The 22,032-nt window shown below is 45.0% G+C and overlaps 1 protein-coding gene across 1 annotated transcript in view; it reads right to left on the bottom strand.

Moving 5' to 3' along the window:
- The window catches only part of LOC135542474 (alpha-1,6-mannosylglycoprotein 6-beta-N-acetylglucosaminyltransferase A-like), a 115,505-nt gene that overhangs the window by 50,320 nt on the left and 43,153 nt on the right, over nt 1–22,032 (bottom strand). The window contains exons 4-9 of the mRNA XM_064969432.1: nt 14,672–14,748; nt 11,911–12,000; nt 9,912–9,983; nt 6,651–6,812; nt 4,906–5,075; nt 4,005–4,139 (exon numbers count right to left, since the gene is read on the bottom strand). Of these exons, the coding sequence (XP_064825504.1) occupies nt 4,005–4,139; nt 4,906–5,075; nt 6,651–6,812; nt 9,912–9,983; nt 11,911–12,000; nt 14,672–14,748 (706 nt within the window). The remainder of the gene's footprint in view (nt 1–4,004; nt 4,140–4,905; nt 5,076–6,650; nt 6,813–9,911; nt 9,984–11,910; nt 12,001–14,671; nt 14,749–22,032) is intronic.

Here is a 22,032-nt window from a genome sequence, read left to right on the forward strand (position 1 = left end):
AGCATGTCTTGGGGGTATGATATAAAATGCTATCCTCCCCTGTTATTGTAATGGTGAGGGTTAGCATGTCTTGGGGGTATGATATAAATACTAACCTCCCCTGTTATTGTAATGGTGAGATGTTAGCATGTCCCCTGTCATTGTAACGGTGCGATGTTAGCCTTTCTTGGGGGTATGATATAAAATACTAACCTCCCCTGTTATTGTAATGGTGAGGGTTAGCACGTCTTGGGGGTATGATATAAAGCGCTAACCACCCCTGTTATTGTAATGGTGAGAGGTTAGCATGTCTTGGGGGTATGATATAAAATGCTAAACTCCCCTGTTATTGTAATGGTGAGGGTTAGCATGTCTTGGGGGTATGATATAAAATACTAACCTCCCCTGTTATTGTAATGGTGAGGGTTAGCATGTCTTGGGGGTATGATATAAAATGCTATCCTCCCCTGTTATTGTAATGGTGAGGGTTAGCATGTCTTGGGGGTATGATAGAAATACTAACCTCCCCTGTTATTGTAATGGTGAGAGATTAGCATGTCCCCTGTCATTGTAACGGTGCGATGTTAGCCTTTCTTGGGGGTATGATATAAAATGCTAATCCCTCCTGTTATTGTGATGGTGAGAGGTTAGCATGTCTTGGGGGTATGATATAAAATGCTAATCCCTCCTGTTATTGTGATGGTGAGAGGATAGCATGCCTTGGGGGTATGATATTTGTGCGGCTAACTTTCTCACTCATCATTATTCAGGACTATCCGTAATCATGGTGGCATTCACATGAATGTAGAATTGTTCTATATTAGAAGCTGTTCTGGAGAGGCTGGAAAATGAATGACACTTCAAGATGCAGTCCAGGATCTTAAGCACGACAAATTTGTAACATATTGTACGAATTGGATGCTACATGTTATAGGAATTGCAAACAATAACATATTATACGTAATGAATCGCAATTGGATGACGTAGTACACAAACAAATAATAACGTAGTACACAAAAAATAATGACTTAGTACACAAAAAAATAATGACGTAGTACACAAAAAAACAAAACAGGGATCCCGTTTTGGCTCGTGAGCACCATTTTCAAAACTACTGGCTGAAATTATACAAAGGTTCTGGAGCATCGCTTGAAGTAGAGAGGGAGAGAGCTGGATAGACAAGGAGGAGGAAGGAGAGGACATATGTAAGAACGTAAACAAGACAGGATTAGATAACTATGAGACCAAACTGTTCCATGACGTGATTCGTCGGGCTTAAAAATCTAAATGCACTTCCAACAGAAGTTTTGCCTGAAGTTACAGTAAAACCGAGGCATCTTTTAACCTTCCTGGAAGTGCACGTCACAAAATCAACACTGAATCAAGTGGCCAAATGTAAATGTCTTCACCGATATGTATAACGAGGAATTAATCAATACACTCATGAAAATGCCAGCTGGAACCTGCATTACGACCACACCGTCTGTAAAAAGGTTGATTCTGTGTCCCAAACGGCTCCCTATGCCCTAAATAGAGCACTACTTTTGACCAGGGGCCTTGGTCAAAACGAACGCATTTTATAGGGAATAGGGAGCCGTTTGGGATGCATCCCAGTCAATTTCCTCAGAGCAAGATGAGACAGAATGCAAACCCGAAACAAACAAAAAAGTGTTGACACGAGAAAGGAAATCTTGGGGCTATTAGCGAACCTGACTTCTTGTTCTCACAAGGCAGTTCTCGTAACAACCTCCAACCGCACCGTTGGGATACTTCAGAGGAACAATTAGTCCCACTTAAGACCAGTGGGACTAAAGCCGCAGCATGCAAATCACTTCTTTTTGAGACATGTGTGTATTGTCAGACACAGTACAACATTCTTAGGAGTTTATCAGAGCGAAAGAGAGCGAGAGCGAGAGACAGAGAGAGAGTGTTGGGGAATAATCAGAATTCATTGGTAACATAGGTAAGATGTTTTACATTCATCATATGTTTGTAAGTTATTTCTCATCAGAATGTGTTTGTATAATACTGTGGCGGGGTTGCAGTATCTGTTCTATGTAAAGACTAAGTTACTTGGGCCGGAGAGAGGGGAGAGGTCAAGTGTGTATCTCTTGGCTCCACAATGTCTGTGTGCCAGTCAATGTGTCTCTGTGATCTTGTCAAGATAGGATGGATTTGATATATGCCTGTTGATATGGAGGATTTGTTTATGCTTCTGAGTTTGAGAAAAGAACATAGTTTAGGAGACAAAGCTGAACAATAAATTATGCCTATGCTGTCTGGCTATGTGTGTCTTTGCTATAAAGGATCTCAGTTGCAATGTGTAAGGGACTCTCAGAGAATTCATTGATAGACACTGAATTGATCTGAGAGTCACAGGGTTGTGATGGAGCTCACATAATTAAAGATGGACTTTGTGATAACTAACTCTGACTTGTGTGTGTGTGTGGTTTGCTCTCATGATTTGGTAAATAGAGGACATTTCCACGGCAAGAGAGAGAGATGCAGGTGAAAGTCTTTCAAATGAGATTGTTGTCGACTGGAGACAAAGGTTGTAATTCAAACATTGTTCCGATCAGTGGCAAGGAGTACAAGGTGCCGGTTCAGACAGTCTTATCAGTGGAGCGGACAAACGCACGCGCACATTAGAAAGTGGGCAGAAAACAGACACATTAACAGGTGACACAACCATGACCACCGCTCCCCATTAAGAGTTAAGACCTTGACCTGATGTTCCCGTGGAAACGGCCTTGGAACATCAAATGATTGTGCTCAGACGTAATGCAATTTTAGCCCAGTGAAAGAACAGTTTGATGGCAGCCACTATAACAGTGCTGGTTCACATGACAGTGAGCTTGTTCGATGAGAAGCCTTGCATGAGACCTGAAGACTTTTGTTCGCTTGAAAAGAAAATTCGGGGCTTACAGAAGAAAAACCCACCCACCCATCCAGGCAGGGGGAGCAGGCCCACCTCGGAGAGCATGGCGCTTGCAACACCAGGGTTGTGGGTTCGATTCCCACGGGGGACTAGTACGAGAAAAAATATGAAAATGTATGCACCCACTACTGTAAGTTGCTCTGGATAAGAGCATCTTGCGAAATGACTCAAATGTCAACCCAACCTCGGCCTTAGTCTCAGCCTACTCATTCAGATGCTAATGAGTGTGTAAATCACATCTGGTCCCACCCTCTGTGCCTGGGTCTTTGCCTCCTGAATAGCTACCCCACCAGGTATCAAATGAGCTGCAGGAAATAGGCCTCTTTTCATCCCGCCAACCTCTCTCCGCTTCTCTCCAATCAGTAAATGAGCGGTGGGCGAACAGTCTGACAGCGTGCCCCAGCAATGCTTGGTATCCTACAGGGAGGGATACAGCCTCGGGAGACTCAGAGGGACACAGACAGAGAGCCTGACACTGTTCCCACTTCCCAATTAGTCAGAGCAGCAAGGAGGATGCAGATTCCAAAGAGATCAAATCAAATCAAATATACCCCCTGACACAGGCGTAAACGAGGATACCAGGAAACTCATTGGATGAATAACTAGGATGCTCATATTTTTAACTAAGGCATTGTATGACGAGTCAGATAGATTTCAGAACCAAGTGTATGTGAGATGAGTTGTGTTAGTCGATAGGTGTTCTACTAGGAAGGAGATGTGTAAGTAACCTCTCTCTTGCTCTCCATCTAAATAAATGAACAACATCACACACACTCCCGAGTGGTGCAGTGGTCTAAGGCACTGCATCTCAGTGCTAGAGGAATCACTACAGTCCCTGGTTTGATTCCAGGCTGTATCACAACCGGCCGTGATTGGGGGTCCCATAGGGCTGCGCACAATTGGCCCAGCATCATCCGGGTTAGGGTTCGGCCAGGGTAGGCAGTCATTGTAAATAAAAATGTGTTCTTAACTGACTTGCCTAGTTAAATAAAAATTAAAAAAACATCACATGCCCCAGCCCATAGATGAGGTGGATGTGTAGACAGACAGAGACAGACCAACAGAGAGACAGAGAGACACTACTTACTGGTAGTGGACCCAGGAGGGCCCCAGTGTCTTCTTGAACTGGGTCAGGCCCACAATGTCAATGTAGATGAGCTCCACCACCTTGTCCCCCTGGGTGGGGCAGCTGGACTTGTTCCCCATCACTCTCCTCATGATCCTGCACGAGGGAGTGGGCTTAGTTAGGACACACCGGGTGTATCTGAAATGGCACCATATTCCCCTATATACTTCACTACTTTTGACCAGGGCTCTGGGGTTGAGAACAGTTTTAAATTCACTGTAACATGGACAATAACGTGGTATTGTAATATATTACAAATAGAGAGCAACAACATGATGTAAACACACAACAAACAAAGAGAAGAAATCTATGGATTGTTTACACACAGTAAACCCCTCTTATGCAAATAGGAAGCAATATGAGACAGGTTTTACCTAACGAAGCGGGACTAGAGCACACAAAGAACATGTGGGTGTTTTTTCAGAAGCAGGTGGGTTGCAACCACCTCACATTACACTAGCTTTAGCTGTACTTAGCTTCTGCTGCTCATTCCATAGGTGACCTTGGGGAGGTAATACCAGGGGCTGTATGTATCAAGCATCTCAAGAGTAAGAGTGCTGCTGATTTAGGATCAGTTTAGCCTTTTAGAGCACAATGAATAAGACTTCATGGACAAGCGAGACCTGGACCTGTATCCATAAAGTGTCTCAGAGTAGAAGTGCTGCTGATCTAGGATCAAGTCCCACCCTTATTCATTATGATCCTAGAACTGTTCATAATTTTACGTTGGAAAAGGTTTTTAGCCGTTTCGCTACGGTACTCTGCACTGAACAGCACCCAGATATGTCTGAGGGGTGCTCACTCACTCACTCACTCACTCACTCACTCACTCACTCACTCACTCACTCACTCACTCACTCACTCTTTGAGCTCGGCCAAGGAGGCGGAGATGCGTACGTCGTGGCCCAGCAGGTAGAGGGTGGTGATGAGGTCGCTCCATTGCACCAGCTCCCCCAGGGGCCCCCCACTGAAGGCGTTCTCTGCGATCTTGAAGCCCGACTCCTTGGTCAACAGGCCCAGGTGCACCAGGATCTGCCGGAGAGAGAGAGGGGCATGGATGGTGTCAGTTCAGTTTAAATCTATTATTTCTCATTGTGGCTCAGTTGGTTAAAGCATGGCGCTAGCCATGCCAGGGTTGCGAGTTTGATTCCCAACGGGGCTATCAATACAGAGAAGTAAGGAAATGGGTTTTATCATCAACATTTAAGAAATTCATACAGTATCACCAACCCAATAAATCACGGTGTAATATAGTGTGACACTTTCTTTATTCAAGTATGTTCGGGCACATCGCCAACCATCTGGGTGTGCGCCTTTCGTTCGTGAAGTAATCCAAACGCAATTCAATGGGTTGGAAAAATGTAATAAGGCATTTTCCCTATTCAAACGGCAGGCTTGTTTCAATTCCCCGAGTACAGCATGGCAGAACGCAAGATGCGCTCCACAGAAGACGTATCATTATTAACATCAGAGCGCACTTGTCTCCTTCTACTCACCAGGGAACACACTGAGCCACGGGACAGAATCCAACTTTACAATGTTCTGTGCTTTCTTAGGACGTTCTCAACACACTTTCAGCTGCCGTGTTAGCCAGCGTCTCAGACAGCACCATATTCCCTATATAGTCCACTGCTTTTGACCAGGTCCCAGAGTAGTAAACTATGTAGGGGATAGGGTGCAATTTGGGACGGAGACACAATCACCAAGGTGCATTGTTCAGGGATTAATGGGTAGAGAGAGGATTATGACTGTAATAATATAAAAAAATCAACCTTTCAGCACACTGTGACTGTTTCAAATGGCACCCTATTTCCCTATATAGTGCACTACTGTCGGCCAGGGAATATAAGGCTACGGGTGAAAAGTATTGCAATTTACAGGGAATAGGGTGCCGTTTGGGACCAAGCCTATCTTGACTCTTTAGGGTCATGGAAATGGGGCAGGCTCCTTGTTCCTGGCCTGATGCCAGATCTGTTTGTGTGGTCTTGCCAAGTTGGCAAGAAAGCACAAAGAGACCTGGGATCAGGCTACTTTGTTCCTGCTCGGAGCCTTTGGCATGAGAGGTTGGGCCGGGTCCCGATTCTCCCCACTTCTCCCAAAGTGTACTCTTGCTCACTCAAGCCAATACTTACAACAATCATATGTTTTAAAATCCATTACAAGGAGTATGTAAGCGTACACTTCTTGGGAAAAAAGTGAAGAATTGGAGTTTCAGGTGCATAGAGACGTTGTTCCACTCTAACTAGAGGAAGTAGGTCTCTCACCATATGTCATATCCACACTGTTAAAAGCCATAGAGTCAGAAAGAGGAAGTTCTGTAGATCACTAGGGAACTGAAACCTCCATTACTAATCATTGGGGCCAGGTAGCAGAACACAATAGACTTTCCTTGTTTCAATATTCTCAGTTCAGAAAGGCATGGGCTGACTCTATTCTCCAATATTCTCTATGTTCTCTAATATTCTCTATTCTTCTATTCTCCAAGTAGCAAATATATTTTTGGCGGTGTGTTTGTGTGAGTGCGTGCAAGTGTTTTAAGTGCAAGCTTGCATGAGTATGTGTGTGCGTGCACATGAGTATGTGTTTGAGAGCGTGTCCGTGTCCTACCTTCTTCCTCTTGCGCTTGGCCAGGTTCTGCTTGGCAGCCAGGGCACGGATGGCGTTGATCCAGGGGTCTTCCATGCGCTTGATCCGGAGCATCATCCAGCGGAACTCCTCTCGCCGAGACGTGACCCGGTATAGCTCCTCGAAGCTCGTCCGGATCTCCGTCTAGGAAGACACGACACAATTTCGACACCCCTACTCTTTAGGCGTTATGGTTTAACCCATTAACCTCTTTCAAGGTTTACCCTATAGAAAGAGAACGTTAGCCTCTGAAAGGGGGTAGGTAGACAAGTTTTGGATCGGCAGAAGCTCCAGGTGGGCGGAGTGTGCACATTTTAGACTAAAGTGAAATCTCCACCCACCTGGGGCACAGGACGATGACAAACGAGCACGCACAATTGTGTTTGTCGTGATCAGTTTGAGCAAGGAGGTAGAGAATCGCTGATCTTCATTACATGATGAATAGTTACAGTGGGGCAAAAAAGTATTTAGTCAGCCACCAAATGTGCAAGTTCTCCAACTTAAAAAGATGAGAGGCCTGTAATTTTCATCATAGGTACACTTCAACTATGACAGACAAAATGAGGGGGAAAGAATCCAGAAAATCACATTGTAGGATTTTTTATGAATTTATTTGCAAATTATGGTGGAAAATAAGTATTTGTTCACCTACAAACAAGCAAGATTTCTGGCTCTCACAGACCTGTAACTTCTTCATTAAGAGGCTACTCTGTCCTCCACTCGTTACCTGTATTAATGGCACCTGTTTGAACTTCTTATCAATATAAAAGACAACGGTCCACAATCTCAAACAGTCACACTCCAAACTCCACTATGGCCAAGACCAAAGAGCTGTCAAAGGACACCAGAAACAAAATTGTAGACCTGCACCAGGCTGGGAAGACTGAATATGCAATAGGTAAGCAGCTTGGTTTGAAGAAATCAACTGTGGGAGCAATTATTAGGAAATGGAAGACATACAAGACCACTGATAATCTCCCTCGATCTGGGGCTCCACGCAAGATCTCACCCCGTGGGGTCAAAATGATCGCAAGAACGGTGAGCACAAATCCCAGAACCACACGGGGGGACCTAGTGAATGACTTGCAGAGAGCTGGGACCAAAGTAACAAAGCCTACCATCAGTAACACACTACGCCGCCAGGGATTCAAATCCTGCAGTGCCAGACGTGTCCCCCTGCTTAAGCCAGTACATGTCCAGGCCCGTCTGAAGTTTGCTAGAGAGCATTTGGATGATCCAGAAGAAGATTGGGAGAATGTCATATAGTCAGATGAAACCAAAATACAACTTTTTGGTAAAAACTCAACTCGTCGTGTTTGGAGGAAAAAGAATGCTGAGTTGCATCCAAAGAACACCATACCTACTGTGAAGCATGGGGGTGGAAACATCATGCTTTGGGGCTGTTTTTCTGCAAAGGGAGCAGGATGACTGATCCGTGTAAAGGAAAGAATGAATGGGGCCATGTATCGTGAGATTTTGAGTGAAAACCTCCTTCCATCAGCAAGGGCATTGAAGATGAAACGTGGCTGGGTCTTTCAACATGACAATGATCCCAAACACACCGCCCGGGCAACGAAGGAGTGGCTTCGTAAGAAGCATTTCAAGGTCCTGGAGTGGCCTAGCCAGTCTCCAGATCTCAACCCCATAGAAAATCTTTGGAGGGAGTTGAAAGTCCATGTTGCCCAGCAACAGCCCCAAAACGTCACTGCTCTAGAGGAGATCTGCATGGAGGAATGGGCCAAAATACCAGCAACAGTGTGTGAAAACCTTGTGAAGACTTACAGAAAACGTTTGACCTCTGTCATTGCCAACAAAGGGTATATAACAAAGTATTGAGATAAACTTTTGTTATTGACCAAATACTTATTTTCCACCATAATTTGCAAATAAATTCATAAAAAATCCTACAATGTGATTTTCTGGATTTTTCTTTCTCATTTTGTCTGTCATAGTTGAAGTGTACCTATGATGAAAATTGCAGGCCTCTCTCATCTTTTTAAGTGGGAGAACTTGCACAATTGGTGGCTGACTAAATACTTTTTTGCCCCACTGTATGTAGGATTTGAGGTCATTTGTAGATCAGTGATTCTGTAACGCTGTCAAATCTCCAACACGCACATTGGATATACAGGACATAGAGGGGATTCTCATCAACTTAAACACTAAAGCTACAGAGTGCCAAGTTCTGCCAGGAGCTCTTTGCATTACAAAGACGTATGGCTCCTTATTGAACGCAGGAATGCAACGATACCAATCTACACATTTCTCCGCTTCTCTCGGGTCAATATTTAAGAAAGCTTTCCCCACAGGCGGCTTGGTTGAGATGTCGTCCTGCCTGCCATTAACAGCTGCTAAAGCTGGGGAAACAACGCACTAACAACGCTCTGGCAGTGTATTACCATCCCTCATCAAGACAGGAAATCACTCGGAGAGAAAAGTCTGGGGGACCATGTCCGAAATGGCACCCTATTTCCTATATAGTGCACTACTTTTTAACCCATAGCGTTTTGGGCCCAGGTCAACAACAACAACAGCCACTATCAATGGTGATCTCAAAAGGACATCCGAAGGGGGACAAAGAGTATTACATTTGGACTTATCGCATTATCCACAACCAGGAGTATATTTAACGCCAATAACGGCGAGCCACGCCCGGAGTTCTGACCTCAGACGGTCCTGTAAGGAGATTTGAGCTAGTGCCCATTGGCATGGCGACCGGCGCCATGGTATAAATCCTCTCCCGCTCTATAGTCAGTTACTAACGCAATCACTGGAGTGACTCGACTCTTCAGACAGTGTGTGTTAGCCTATGTGCAGCATCTAACATTGCTTATGCATTAGTCGGTACCATTTGAGCTAAAAGACAAGTGGAAGAGGTAATTTCTAAAGAGCACATGTTCTAACATTATAAAAGCTATTCAATGCCCTCGTGACTTTTGTGGCATTTGTCTTCAGGCTGGGTATTCTGTCTGGCCAGTCCCCAGAGTGGTGAGAGTGAAAAGGACTGGCCAGGCTGTTGGGTCTTTCAGCAGGGTGCAGAAACGGGCACTTACGCCCTTTTCACGATTGTGTTTCAGGATATTTTCTTATCACGTTGTCATTTTCACATCGTGCCAACCCGAACCAAACTGTGTTGGCTCTAATATTTCATTTTCCCGTTGTCCTTTCCAGCGCGGTTCAAGCAACTATACTCCATTTGTCTCGGCTTGGCAGTGTGGAAAGCCCTTCAGTTCAGACACTCACCTGGCCCCTCCGGTCCGCCTCCTCGTCCAATGTCTTGGTCCTCCACGGCAGGTGCGGGCACCAGTTCTCCACCTAAAATGACATTAACATCAGAACATAACATCAGAAGGAACTGAGATGGAAAATATGACAGAGTATGGGACCTGTGAACTCTGCCAACGGAGAGGAGAGAGAGGAGGATGCAGGGGCGAGGAAGGGACACTAGGGTTGTGTCCCAAAATGGCACCCGCTTCCCTATGTGGTGCACTACATTAGATAAGAGCCATATAGGCCCTGGTCAAAAGTAATTCACTATATATAGAAAATAGGGTAACATTTGGGATGCAGCATAGGAGGCAAATCAGGCAATCATTAGGCAAGTAATTGTTTCAGTGAAAGCAGATGTCATGCCAACAGTGGCCTGGCTCACTTTGATCTCACTTCAGAGGTTCTGATGGGGGGGGTTGATGCATCGAATAGCAATGGTGGGCCCAGCCTCACTGAGTGCAGATAAAAAGATAGACAGAGAAACAATTTGGCCCCACCCTACTGTAATGACATCCTATTCCCCATATAGGCAGAGAGAGAACGAACAATGGAAATACATGCATATCGCCATTGTGAAAGCAAGTCACACCGACTGAGATAGAGCGCCGTCTCACTGCATAGACCTCTCACTGGCTGCGTACCTAAAAGTTCCCTATGGGCCCTAGTCAGAGTTACTGTACTAAATAGGGAATAGGATGGCATTTGGTACGCAGCCACCCTCTCTCTCCCTTAAAGGAGAATTCCACCCACACACACAGTCCCAAAATGTTTTACATGTCAGCAATCAAGTTCTCATGCTATATAAAGGTTCAGAATACAGAAATACAGCCGGTGTTATGCATTTTGCATCATATGATGCTGAGTGTTGCATAACATGATGCAAAATGCATCATACTGGCTGTATATTGAAAGTGATATATCTTGATTGCTGCCATGCAAAACATTGTGGGACTATATCAAGAATGGACTAATGAAACAAATACTAGAATATAGTTATGGGGTGGAGATTTGGATAAGGTACATGTCTCTCCCTACAGGTATTTTCAGTAGAGTAAAATGACACTGCACTTCCCCCAAGCACTGATCTCAACATTTATAAGCTCCCACATCTGACCAGCTCCCACATCTGACCAGCTCCCACATCTGACCGAGAATAATCAACATAAAGAGTCAGGGACTTGAGTTTGATTAAAAACTTCAGTTCAGTCATTGCTACTTAGCAATGAGCTTCTCATTGACCAACAGAGGACAAACCTTATTTGTGAATGCTACGGTATAAATGGGCTTTACATCTGGAGTGTTGTGTTTGGGTGTGCGTACCGTACTCGCTAGGGTCATCAGAATGCTACGGTATAAATGGGCTTTGCATCTGGAGTGTTGTGTTTGGGTGTGCGTACCGTACTCGCTAGGGTCATCAGAATGCTACGGTATAAATGGGCTTTGCATCTGGAGTGTTGTGTTTGGGTGTGCGTACCGTACTCGCTAGGGTCATCAGAATGCTACTGTATAAATGGGCTTTGCATCTGGAGTGTTGTGTTTGGGTGTGCGTATCGTACTCGCTAGGGTCATCAGAATGCTACGGTATAAATGGGCTTTACATCTGGAGTGTTGTGTTTGGGTGTGCGTACCGTACTCGCTAGGGTCATCAGAATGCTACGGTATAAATGGGCTTTACATCTGGAGTGTTGTGTTTGGGTGTGCGTACCGTACTCGCTAGGGTCATCAGAATGCTACAGTACATGTTTCCATATCAACTCCTAGAAAAAAAATCTGCACTGTAGTATAATTCACAAGTACATAGTTCAGTCGTCAAGGGCGCGTGGAGTTGCAGTGAATGAATACGTAAAGAGCTGGGGCGTTCCACGTCCCCTAGGCTGTTAACACTGAATGTCAATGAGTAGATCAAACCACACTGTAGCCACTGTGCGCACGGACACAGACACACGTGCACAGACAGACAGACCCCACTCACCTCGCTGAGATATATGAAGAAGGAGCAGGTGGAGCCGTCCACGCCGTAGTTAGTGTAGCATGAGTCTGACCGCCACATGTCCTTCATCCACTGAGGAAGAGGAGGAGAGACTTGATCAGGACTGAACACAATAGGTTCCAGTATAGCCTACCAATCCACATGCCTTGGCCAGTCCTCCCATCCCATGTGTAGGAGCTCTGAGCTATTTGACCAGACCCAAGTGTGTGTGTGTGTGTGTGTGTGTGTGTGTGTGTGTGTGTGTGTGTGTGTGTGTGTGTGTGGACCCAATCCAAGAAAAAGAACCAGGCAATATAAGCAAAGAAACAAGGACAAAAAAAGTGACTCTGGACAAAGTGTCAATGGCACTGAAAATGAAAGTGTTTTTTGTTGAATGGGCTGACATTTGAGATTCAACCGCAAAAATACATTATTTTCAGATGTTCACAGATGGAGATGTGCAAAACGGCAGGTATCATAGTGGTTAGTGTTGGGAAAGTAACCGAAAGGTTGCTGGATCGAATCCCCGAGCTGACACGGTAAATATCTGTCGTTCTGCCCCTGAACAAGGCAGTTAACCCACTGTTCCTAGGCCGTCATTGTAAATAAGAATGTGTTCTTAACTGACTTGCCTAGTTAAATAAAGAAAAAAAAAATCTGCTGAAGCCCAGTGAAGGAGCAGAGTGAAGGAGCAGAGTAAAGGCACAGAGTGAAGGCGCAGAGTGAAGGAGCAGAGTGAAGGCGCAGAGTGAAGGAGCAGAGTGAAGGCGCAGAGTGAAGGAGCAGAGTGAAGGCGCAGAGTGAAGGCGCAGAGTGAAGGCGCAGAGTGAAGGCGCAGAGTGAAGGCGCAGAGTAAAGGCGCAGAGTAAAGGCGCAGAGTAAAGGAGCAGAGTGAAGGAGCAGAGTGAAGGCGCAGAGTGAAGGCGCAGAGTAAAGGCGCAGAGTAAAGGCGCAGAGTAAAGGAGCAGAGTAAAGGAGCAGAGTGAAGGAGCAGAGTGAAGGAGCAGAGTAAAGGAGCAGAGTAAAGGTGCAGAGTGAAGGCGCAGAGAGAAGGCGCAGCATGAAGGAGCAGAGTAAAGGAGCAGAGTAAAGGAGCAGAGTGAAGGAGAAGAGTGAAGGAGCAGAGTGAAGGAGCAGAATAAAGGTGCAGAGTGAAGGTGCAGAGTGAAGGCGCAGAGTGAAGGAGCAGAGTAAAGGAGCAGAGTGAAGGCGCAGAGTGAAGGCGCAGAGTGAAGGCGCAGAGTAAAGGCGCAGAGTAAAGGCGCAGAGTAAAGGAGCAGAGTAAAGGAGCAGAGTGAAGGAGCAGAGTGAAGGAGCAGAGTAAAGGAGTAGAGTAAAGGTGCAGAGTGAAGGCGCAGAGTGAAGGCGCAGCGTGAAGGAGCAGAGTAAAGGAGCAGAGTGAAGGCGCAGAGTGAAGGCGCAGAGTGAAGGCGCAGAGTGAAGGCGCAGAGTGAAGGCGCAGAGTGAAGGCGCAGAGTAAAGGAGCAGAGTAAAGGAGCAGAGTAAAGGAGCAGAGTAAAGGAGCAGAGTAAAGGAGCAGAGTGAAGGCGCAGAGTGAAGGCGCAGCGTGAAGGCGCAGCGTGAAGGCGCAGAGTGAAGGCACAGAGTGAAGGCACAGAGTGAAGGCACAGAGTGGGGATACGACTTGGCCAAGGCTACGGGGGAATATGGCTTACAGTCTGGGTTAGGAATAATGGTATTCCACTCCAACACTGACACATTAAGGCTGAGTCTCAAATGACACCCTATTCATTATGGGCCCTTGTCAAAAGTAGTACATAGGGAATAGGCTGCCATTTGGGTCGTAGCCTGCCATTGCCTCTTTCCATCACTGCAATTTCCATCAGATTTTTCTATCCAATTTCTATCCGATTTCCATCCCATTGTTTTTGAATGACTAGGCTATGCAGAGTCGGTGTAGGTTTATATGAGACTGCCCTAACTAATTCCACTGAGATTGACAGCCACCCAAGTAAATCCCCTGGAATGAGTCACGCAAGGCAGATGAAAACATCACGTGCAGCTAATTGACTTGAAAAGGTATTCGAAAGGGGTTTATGAATTCCGAAGTATATTGTAATGGGAAGGAGCAAGAAGTCTTCAATATGTCTTTTGTTCCCGCTGAAAACCTTGTGAAAGATTGTTCTAATAATAATTATTACATCCATCAGAGCACAATAACAGGAAGGAAAAGGATGCCAGTAGGAAGTTTGTACCATGTACAGTATTATATAGCACTGTGACAGCTGGGATTTCCACCATACCCATAAAAACGCCAGAGGAATAAAAGAAACTGTCTGAAGTTATTTTACGAGCCAACAGTTTAGCCAGCAGAAACATTTAGGCCACGCGCAACAGAATACACTGAAAAGCTGCATTCCGATTTAACCTCAATGAAACACTTGAGATTGAATGTGGTTGAAATAATCCCATTTAAAAAAAGAGAAAGGAGATAGACATTTGAGACAAAGGAAAGCTAAATAGGACAAAACAGCTCATCTGTTTCCGCTAGAGAGCCTGTTTGAGCCCTGCGTTGTCGCTTTTAAAAATGGTGATCGGCTAGCCATGCCTGCCTTTCCTTGGTGCCAGCGGAGGCTTGGGAGCAGCGCACAGAGCAGATGGCCTTTATGATATGACGGTATCTGCTCCGGGCAGACTCTGGCCTGGGGCTGGAGGGCTGTGATTACTGCTGCTGCTGGTGGTTACTGTGTGTGTGTGTGTGTGTGTGTGTGTGTGTGTGTGTGTGTGTGTGTGTGTGGCTGACCTTGACTTTGCCCTCACAGTGAGGGAAGCCGTCCATGGGGGGAAGCTCACATTTCTCCTGAGCGCCGTTCAGCAGATCTGAGGAAAGAGAGAGAGGAGAAAAAGAGAGGAGAGAGAAAAAGAGAGGAGAGAGAAAAAGAGAGGAGAGAGAAAGGAGAGAGAGAGGAGAGAAAAAGAGAGGCGAGAGAGAGAGAGGAGAGAAAAAGGAAGTGATCAACAAACCGTGCAGGTCTGGAATTGACAAACTAAGACGACATGGAGAGATCAATACACAGGCATGAATGAACACACTCCTGTGCACATACACACTGCCTCAGGCATGTATGTGCATGACATGACACACACACACACACACACACACACACACACACACACACACACACACACACACACACACACACACACACACACTTTGGGTTTACACATCAGAAAGCTCAGGACAACCAATGACTTCACTGGGTCTGTAATTCCATGTACCCTCAGGGAGGTGATGGTATTTGGAAGAGACTGAACACGGCCCAGAACTGAAACAACATATGTATGTATGTGATGTGTGCTCTCTCCCAATAGCACGAGCACAGGTAGCGTAACTTGTGTGACCACATGGTACCATTCAGCCAGCCAGACATCGCGACAGATACATGATGCCAGTGAGGCTGTGCTGTGCTATGCTGCTCCCCTGGCCGGGCATACAGTGGTGATTTCTATACCGGATGCAGCAGACTGACGCAGGTTCAGATAAGCTCGCTCTCTGCCAGCCTCACACCGTGACAACAGACATGGGTGGAGTTTGTCGGCGGCACTAAAAGGCTTTAATGGAAACGGGGTGCTGGGAAAAGTCACATTCCAATAAAGAAAATGTGATGGCATCACCCATAAATAAAAGATGACTCGTTTCAATCGTTTTTTTGGTTAAAAAAAATAATAAGAAGAAAATGATTTGTGTGCGTCCCAAAATGCCCCTCTGTTTACTATATAGTGCAAAACCTTAGCGCACTCGTGTTCCTGTGAGGATGAAAACACCAGGGTTGGGGGAAGGTGTCCCATTAAAGAAATGGCTGTTACATGACAGAGGTGATGAGGCTCAGTCAGGGCGTTATTTTCTCAGGGGGATGTCTGAAAGGCTGTCCTCATGCCCATCGTCGTGATTGCCCTGTCCATTAGTTCAAGGCTGATACTCTCTCACAGTCCCAGGGAAACTTAGTTTGGACTGACAAGAGGATATTGCCATTGGGGCCTGTGGCTTGGCCATGAGTGAACTACAGGTATCAGCTCTGACCTTTAAACGAGTTCGATAACAATAAGGGAACCTTTGCAGACTGTGTGTCTTGTCCTGTTAAAAATCTCTTAATAGTCACTACCTGTTCTGTGAACATTTGTTCTGAAGTGCAAAGCATCGGCACAAAATGGATAGGAAAAAAAAGAGGCAGGCTTTTTACCATTTGCGACCCATGCGGAGCTTGCCAATAAAAAAAGAGGCAGGCTCTTTACCATTTGCGACCCATGCAGAGCTTGCCAATAAAAAAAGAGGCAGGCTTTTTACCATTTGCGACCCATGCGGAGCTTGCCAATAAAAAAAGAGGCAGGCTTTTTACCATTTGCGACCCATGCGGAGCTTGCCAATAAAAAAAAGAGGCAGGCTTTTTACCATTTGCGACCCATGGGGAGCTTGCCAATAAAAAAGAGGCAGGCTTTTTACCATTTGCGACCCATGGGGAGCTTGCCAATAACAAAGAGGCAGGATCTTTACCATTTGCGACCCATGCGGAGCTTGCCAATAAAAAAGAGGCAGGCTTTTTACCATTTGCAACCCATGGGGAGCTTGCCAATAACAAAGAGGCAGGATCTTTACCATTTGCAACCCATGGGGAGCTTGCCAATAACAAAAGGCAGACTGAGTGACCAAATCGTGCATCCAAAAGTCCTGCGGCTTGTACAGAGCCAAATATTAGACAATGCATCACTTTGTTCTCTAGCGATTGATCAGTCCTAGATTAATTATTAAACCTTCAGGGTCGGCTCAGCCCAAACGCCAAGTTCTGACGAGGCCCGCCGTGATTGGGCTAAAGACTAAAACTCTACGGCCCATAGTCCAATGACAATTCATCCTTCTGTACCGAGTAGCATTCACTAAGAAACAAAGAGATTTCAGTGAGAGAGAAGAAAATGTATCAGAATTCTATTGAACAGAACGTCATGTGATCTCTGCACACAAAGCCATTCTATCCTACCACGTCAATGTCACGCCCTGGTCGAAGTATATTGTGTTTGTCTGCATTTAGTTGGTCAGGCCAGGGTGTGACATGGGTTTATTGTGGTGTGTTTTGTCTTGGGGTTTTTGTTAGGTATTGGGTTTGTGGCTTAGTGGGGGTATCTAGCAAAGTCTATGGCTGTCTGGAGTGGTTCTCAATCAGAGGCAGGTGTTTATCGTTGTCTCTGATTGGGAACCATATTTAGGCAGCCATATTCTTTGAGTGTATCGTGGGTGATTGTTCCTGTCTCTGTGTTTATTGTCACCAGATAGGCTGTATAGGTTTTCACACATTTCTTGTTTTGTTTAGTTATTTCACGTCAAGTTCATTTATTAAAGAACATGAATAACCACCATGCTGCATTTTGGTCCGCTTCTCTTCCACCAGACGAAAGCCGTTACAGTCAGGAGTGTGTGTGTCAGTTACTGGGAGGGGACCTCATTCTGATAATATATAGTCTACTCCAAGAAAAATCACTGATTGAAATTCATTTAATTCGCACAGCGCTTTGACTTAATAACCCTCAATGTAAAGAGCACATGCTGCGACGCGGCCCTCTCGTCTATTTTAATATCTTTGTTGTTTTCATACTCACAATGGCTGCGCAATACATCATTTATATAATAGACAGCATAGTGGCGGATACAGTAGACAAATGAGAATGCTCTGGGGTGAAGTTCCACCTAGGTACAGATCTAGGATGAGCGTCCCTCCCTCAAACTTAACATTAACCATAGGGAGGTAAAAGCAAAACTGACTCGAGATCAGCATCTGGCGGACACTTCAACGCTGCTATTCACCAACTTCCAGTGGGTCCAAACTACCTAAAGATGCCTTTGAAGCTGCTCCCGTTTCAGCCATTATCTGCTAGAAGAAGCGTTTGTGCGAGATTTGAGAAGATCCGTTTGAACGAAGGCGATGCGCAGAATCAATCATCACATAATGAGTAGCCCCTAGCAGTGATTCTGCGCAGTCCAACTGCAGTGGAATCACACGTGCCCAGTGCTACACCCTGAGCCAGTGTGTGCGACGCCGCAGGCTATGCAGTTGGTTGCATGTTCCTATTTACTGTGTGTATTTCTGTATTCTGCCGTGCTAATCTGGAAAAGAGACCAAGGTATCAATATGACTCCCGGTTAAAACAAAGGTGAAATTAATGCGGAAATGGACAACAGTCATGTGGTCATGAGACGGCTAGCCTGAGACAAAAGGCCTAAGGTTTAGCCACGGTTTCCCGGGGCAACAGGAGCAGGAGAACAATAGGGGGAGGCAGACAGATTATTATTAAAATATTTTCTATACACACACACACACACACACACACACACACACACACACACCCCTCCCTCCCTCCCTCCTACTGACAAGAAAGAGACCAGCTGATATGAGCCGAGACTGGCTGAGATCTCACCAGCCAGTGTGTCAGTGACAAAACATGGCTCCTTAAGTCGCTGCTGCTTTAATCAAGCAGAAAGAGCTGCCTGTCGCCAAGTGGCAAGCTAAATATAGCCGCATTCTAATCAAACGTCAGAGAGGTGGTATTTCAACCTAACAAGAGATCTTTCCACATCCTGTGCTCCACAGAGCATCTTTAAGCCTGATGAGCATCTTTAGTCTGATGAACCCGCACAGCGATGTTTAGGATTTAGATTGACATGCTGCGCTGTGGCCACGGCAACTGCAAGGCTTGCATAATAGTACTCTGTGGAACATGCACACGGTATTACGGGGCTGTGTCTGATAGCAGGGCCGTTGTGCTAGAAACGTAACTCTGCAAAGGAATATTCTATCGCAATAGCAGACAGAGCCAAATCCCTCTCCTGCACGAAGGGGAAATGAAGGCTAACATCAAGCAAAGCCAATCGTCTGATAATGGGTTCCCCGATAAGCCCTCCGCGGGCCTAACCCACACCTCTACGTGACAGGGACAGAGAGAACTAAGGCGATGACGATGATAGAAAGATAACACCATCAGCAGCATTGCGCAAGACCACTTCCACAGAATGCAGGAAACATGAGGGTGCTAATCAACGACACAGCACTAGTGGAGATCTTTGAGGAGGAGTTCTAAGGTTCACAAAATGTCATCAGACCAGACTGGAGTTGCAAAAAATTCACTCCATTATTATACCCTTAGTTCAAAATCCAGATGGAACTGTTAATAGATCATATAAAGATCCAGACAATCACAAAATGCGATTCTGAAATTTTACAAGCCTAAAATCAGACAAGGCAGCAGCTACTAGCAGTAGTCGTGCAGTATGTCCAAGGTGGGAAGAGGGAGGAAGCATTTCTCTCTCCTTTGTCATTCTGCTTCTCTGAGTTGATCCCGCAGCTAAACCCAGGTTTAGCATGGGTGAACTCAAAATGGACTTTGGGACTAAATACATCAAGCTTAAAGTTACACCCGCTCTTTTTCTTCAGCCCCCCTTCAAACTCATTCCTCTCCTCACAGTCCTGCGCTCATCACCATCCACCTCCTGACATTCGAAGCCTTCTGGAAGCATTACGCAAGGAAGAAGCATCATGGAATCCACTCAACAATGAATGGTACCGTTACAGAGTGGGAGAGCTGCATGGGGTGCCTCCAAAATGGCACCCTATTCCCTATATCGTGCTCTACTTATGACCTGAGGGCCCTGGTCAAAAGTAGTGCACTATATAGGACATATGGTGCAATTTCAGACACAACCATGGTCCAGCGCCATAATGGCAAGATATAAAAAATAGATTTCCCCCGCTTTTCATCTCTTTCAACGCTTCTGTTCCATCAAGACCACAGCTCCGACTTTGGGTGTACTTTACCGTGCGAGTGAAGACATCTTTGAACACCTCATCAATTAAGCAAGAGGCAGCTAATGGTGAGTGCCCTCTCAGCCACAGAACAGCTGTAGGCTCTCAGTGTGGTGACAGGAGGAGAGGGGTGTGTGTGTGTGTGTGTGTGTGTGTATTTTCCAACATTATCAGGACCCCAATGTCCTAATAATTCACCCGAATGTCCTGACAAGAAAACAAGAACTTTTTTTAAAAAGCCAGGACTTTTTGTTGTTGTCGAAGTTGGTCAAATGCTATTTCAAGCTTAAGGTTTAGGTTTTTGGGGTTACGTTTAGGGTTTTGGGGTTTAAGGTAAGGGTTAGGGGGGAAACAATCTGGAATTCCACAAAAATAAAGTTGTGTAGACTAGAGGTCGATTTTTCAACACTGATACCGATTATTGGAGGACCAAAAAAAGCCGATACCGATTAATTGGATGATTTGACAATTACAACAATACTGAATGAACCCTTATTTTTAACTTAATACATCAATAAATCAATTTAGTCTCAAGTAAATAATGAAACATGTTCAATTTGGTTTAAATAATGCAAAAACAAAAGTGTCGGAGAAGAAAGTAAAAGTGCAATATGTGCCATGTAAGAAAGCTAACGTTTAAGTTCCTTGCTCAGAACATGAGAACATATGAAAGCTGGTGGTTCCTTTTAACATGAGTCTTCAATATTCCCAGGTAAGAAGTTTTAGGTTGTAGTTATTATAGGACTATTTCTCTCTATACCATTTGTATTTCATATACCTTTGAATGTTCTAATAGGTACTTTAGTATTGCCAGCCTAATCTCAGGAGTTGATAGGCTTGAAGTCATAAACAGTGCAATGCTTGTAGCACAGCGAAGTGCAGGAAAGTGCTGTTTGAATGAATGCTTACGAGCCTGCTGCTGCCTACCACCGCTCAGTCAGACTGCTCTATCAAATCATAGACTTTAATTATAATATAATAACACACAGAAATACGAGCCTTAGGGCATTAATATGGTCAAATTCCTGTTAGCAGGCAGTATTAACTAAATATGCAGGTTTAAAAATATATACTTGTGTATTGATTTTAAGAAAGGCATTGATGTTTATGGTTAGGTACACATTGATGCAACGACAGTGCTATTTTCACAAATGCGCTTGTTAAATCACCCATTTGGCGAAGTAGGCTGTGATTCGATGATAAATTAACAGGCACCGCATCGATTATATGCAACACTGGACAAGCTAGATAAACTAGTAATATCATAAACCATGTGTAGTTAACTAGTGATTATGTTAAGATTGATTGTTTTTTTACAAGTTTAATGCTAGCTAGCACCTAACCTTGGCTCCTTACTGCACTCGCATAACAGGTAGTCATTCTGCCATGCAGTCTCCTCGTGGAGTGCAATGTAATCGGCCATAATCGGTGTCCAAAATGCCAATTATCGATTGTTATGTAAACTTGAAATCGGCCCTAATTAAATCGGCCATTCCGAGGAATCGGTCGACCTCTAGTGTGGACTTTGAGGAGATGTTGTGGAAGTGGAGAAGCTGGATGATGACCATAAGCAGGGGGTGATTTTCCATGGAGGAAAAACACACACACCCACACCCGGAGCGAGGCTGACAGCATGGCGGCTGTTGATTGACTCTAGTCTGGAGAAGTCATCCAGAACAGTCTTTATTCTCTACAGGACCTCACAACAGCGTAGGAACAGAACAACATGTACATCCTAGTGTGTGTGTGTGTGTGTGTGCGTGCACTCGTGCCGTTCTCAGCTACAGGCTCTCACCAGGGCCCGGTTTCCCAAAAGCATCTTAAGGCTAAGTTCATTGACCTCAATGGCTCTAACGGCAAACTTAGCCTCGAGCTCAATAGTTCTAATGATTAACTTAGCCTTAAGATAACCAGTCCCACAACTTCAGTCTCACGGCAGGGTAAATAACAAAAGGTTCCCAGAGTCCCTGTGGCAGCCTTGATTTATCATCTCATCATCTCCCAAGCATGACTAACGTTCCCCGGTTTCAAATTAATTAAGAAGAGCTGTGTAATATTTACTAATGAGTCAAAGCCGCAATGCCGGGAAGAATCCATTGTGAGGGTAACATTTCTGAGAATTCAGGTAGGTCAGGGACAGGGCTTTGAATAGCATTTGAATAACATTGACTCTGTACCGGCCCCCCCCGGGATATAGCCTCGTTATTGTAATTTTATTGTGTTACTTTATATATACTTTTTATATTTTACTTTTGTTTATTTAGTAAATATTTTCTTAACTCTATTTCTTGAACTGCATTGTTGGTTAAGAGCTTGT

Source organism: Oncorhynchus masou, chromosome 6, assembly GCF_036934945.1.
Source record: "Oncorhynchus masou masou isolate Uvic2021 chromosome 6, UVic_Omas_1.1, whole genome shotgun sequence".
Taxonomy (NCBI): Eukaryota; Metazoa; Chordata; class Actinopteri; order Salmoniformes; family Salmonidae; genus Oncorhynchus; species Oncorhynchus masou.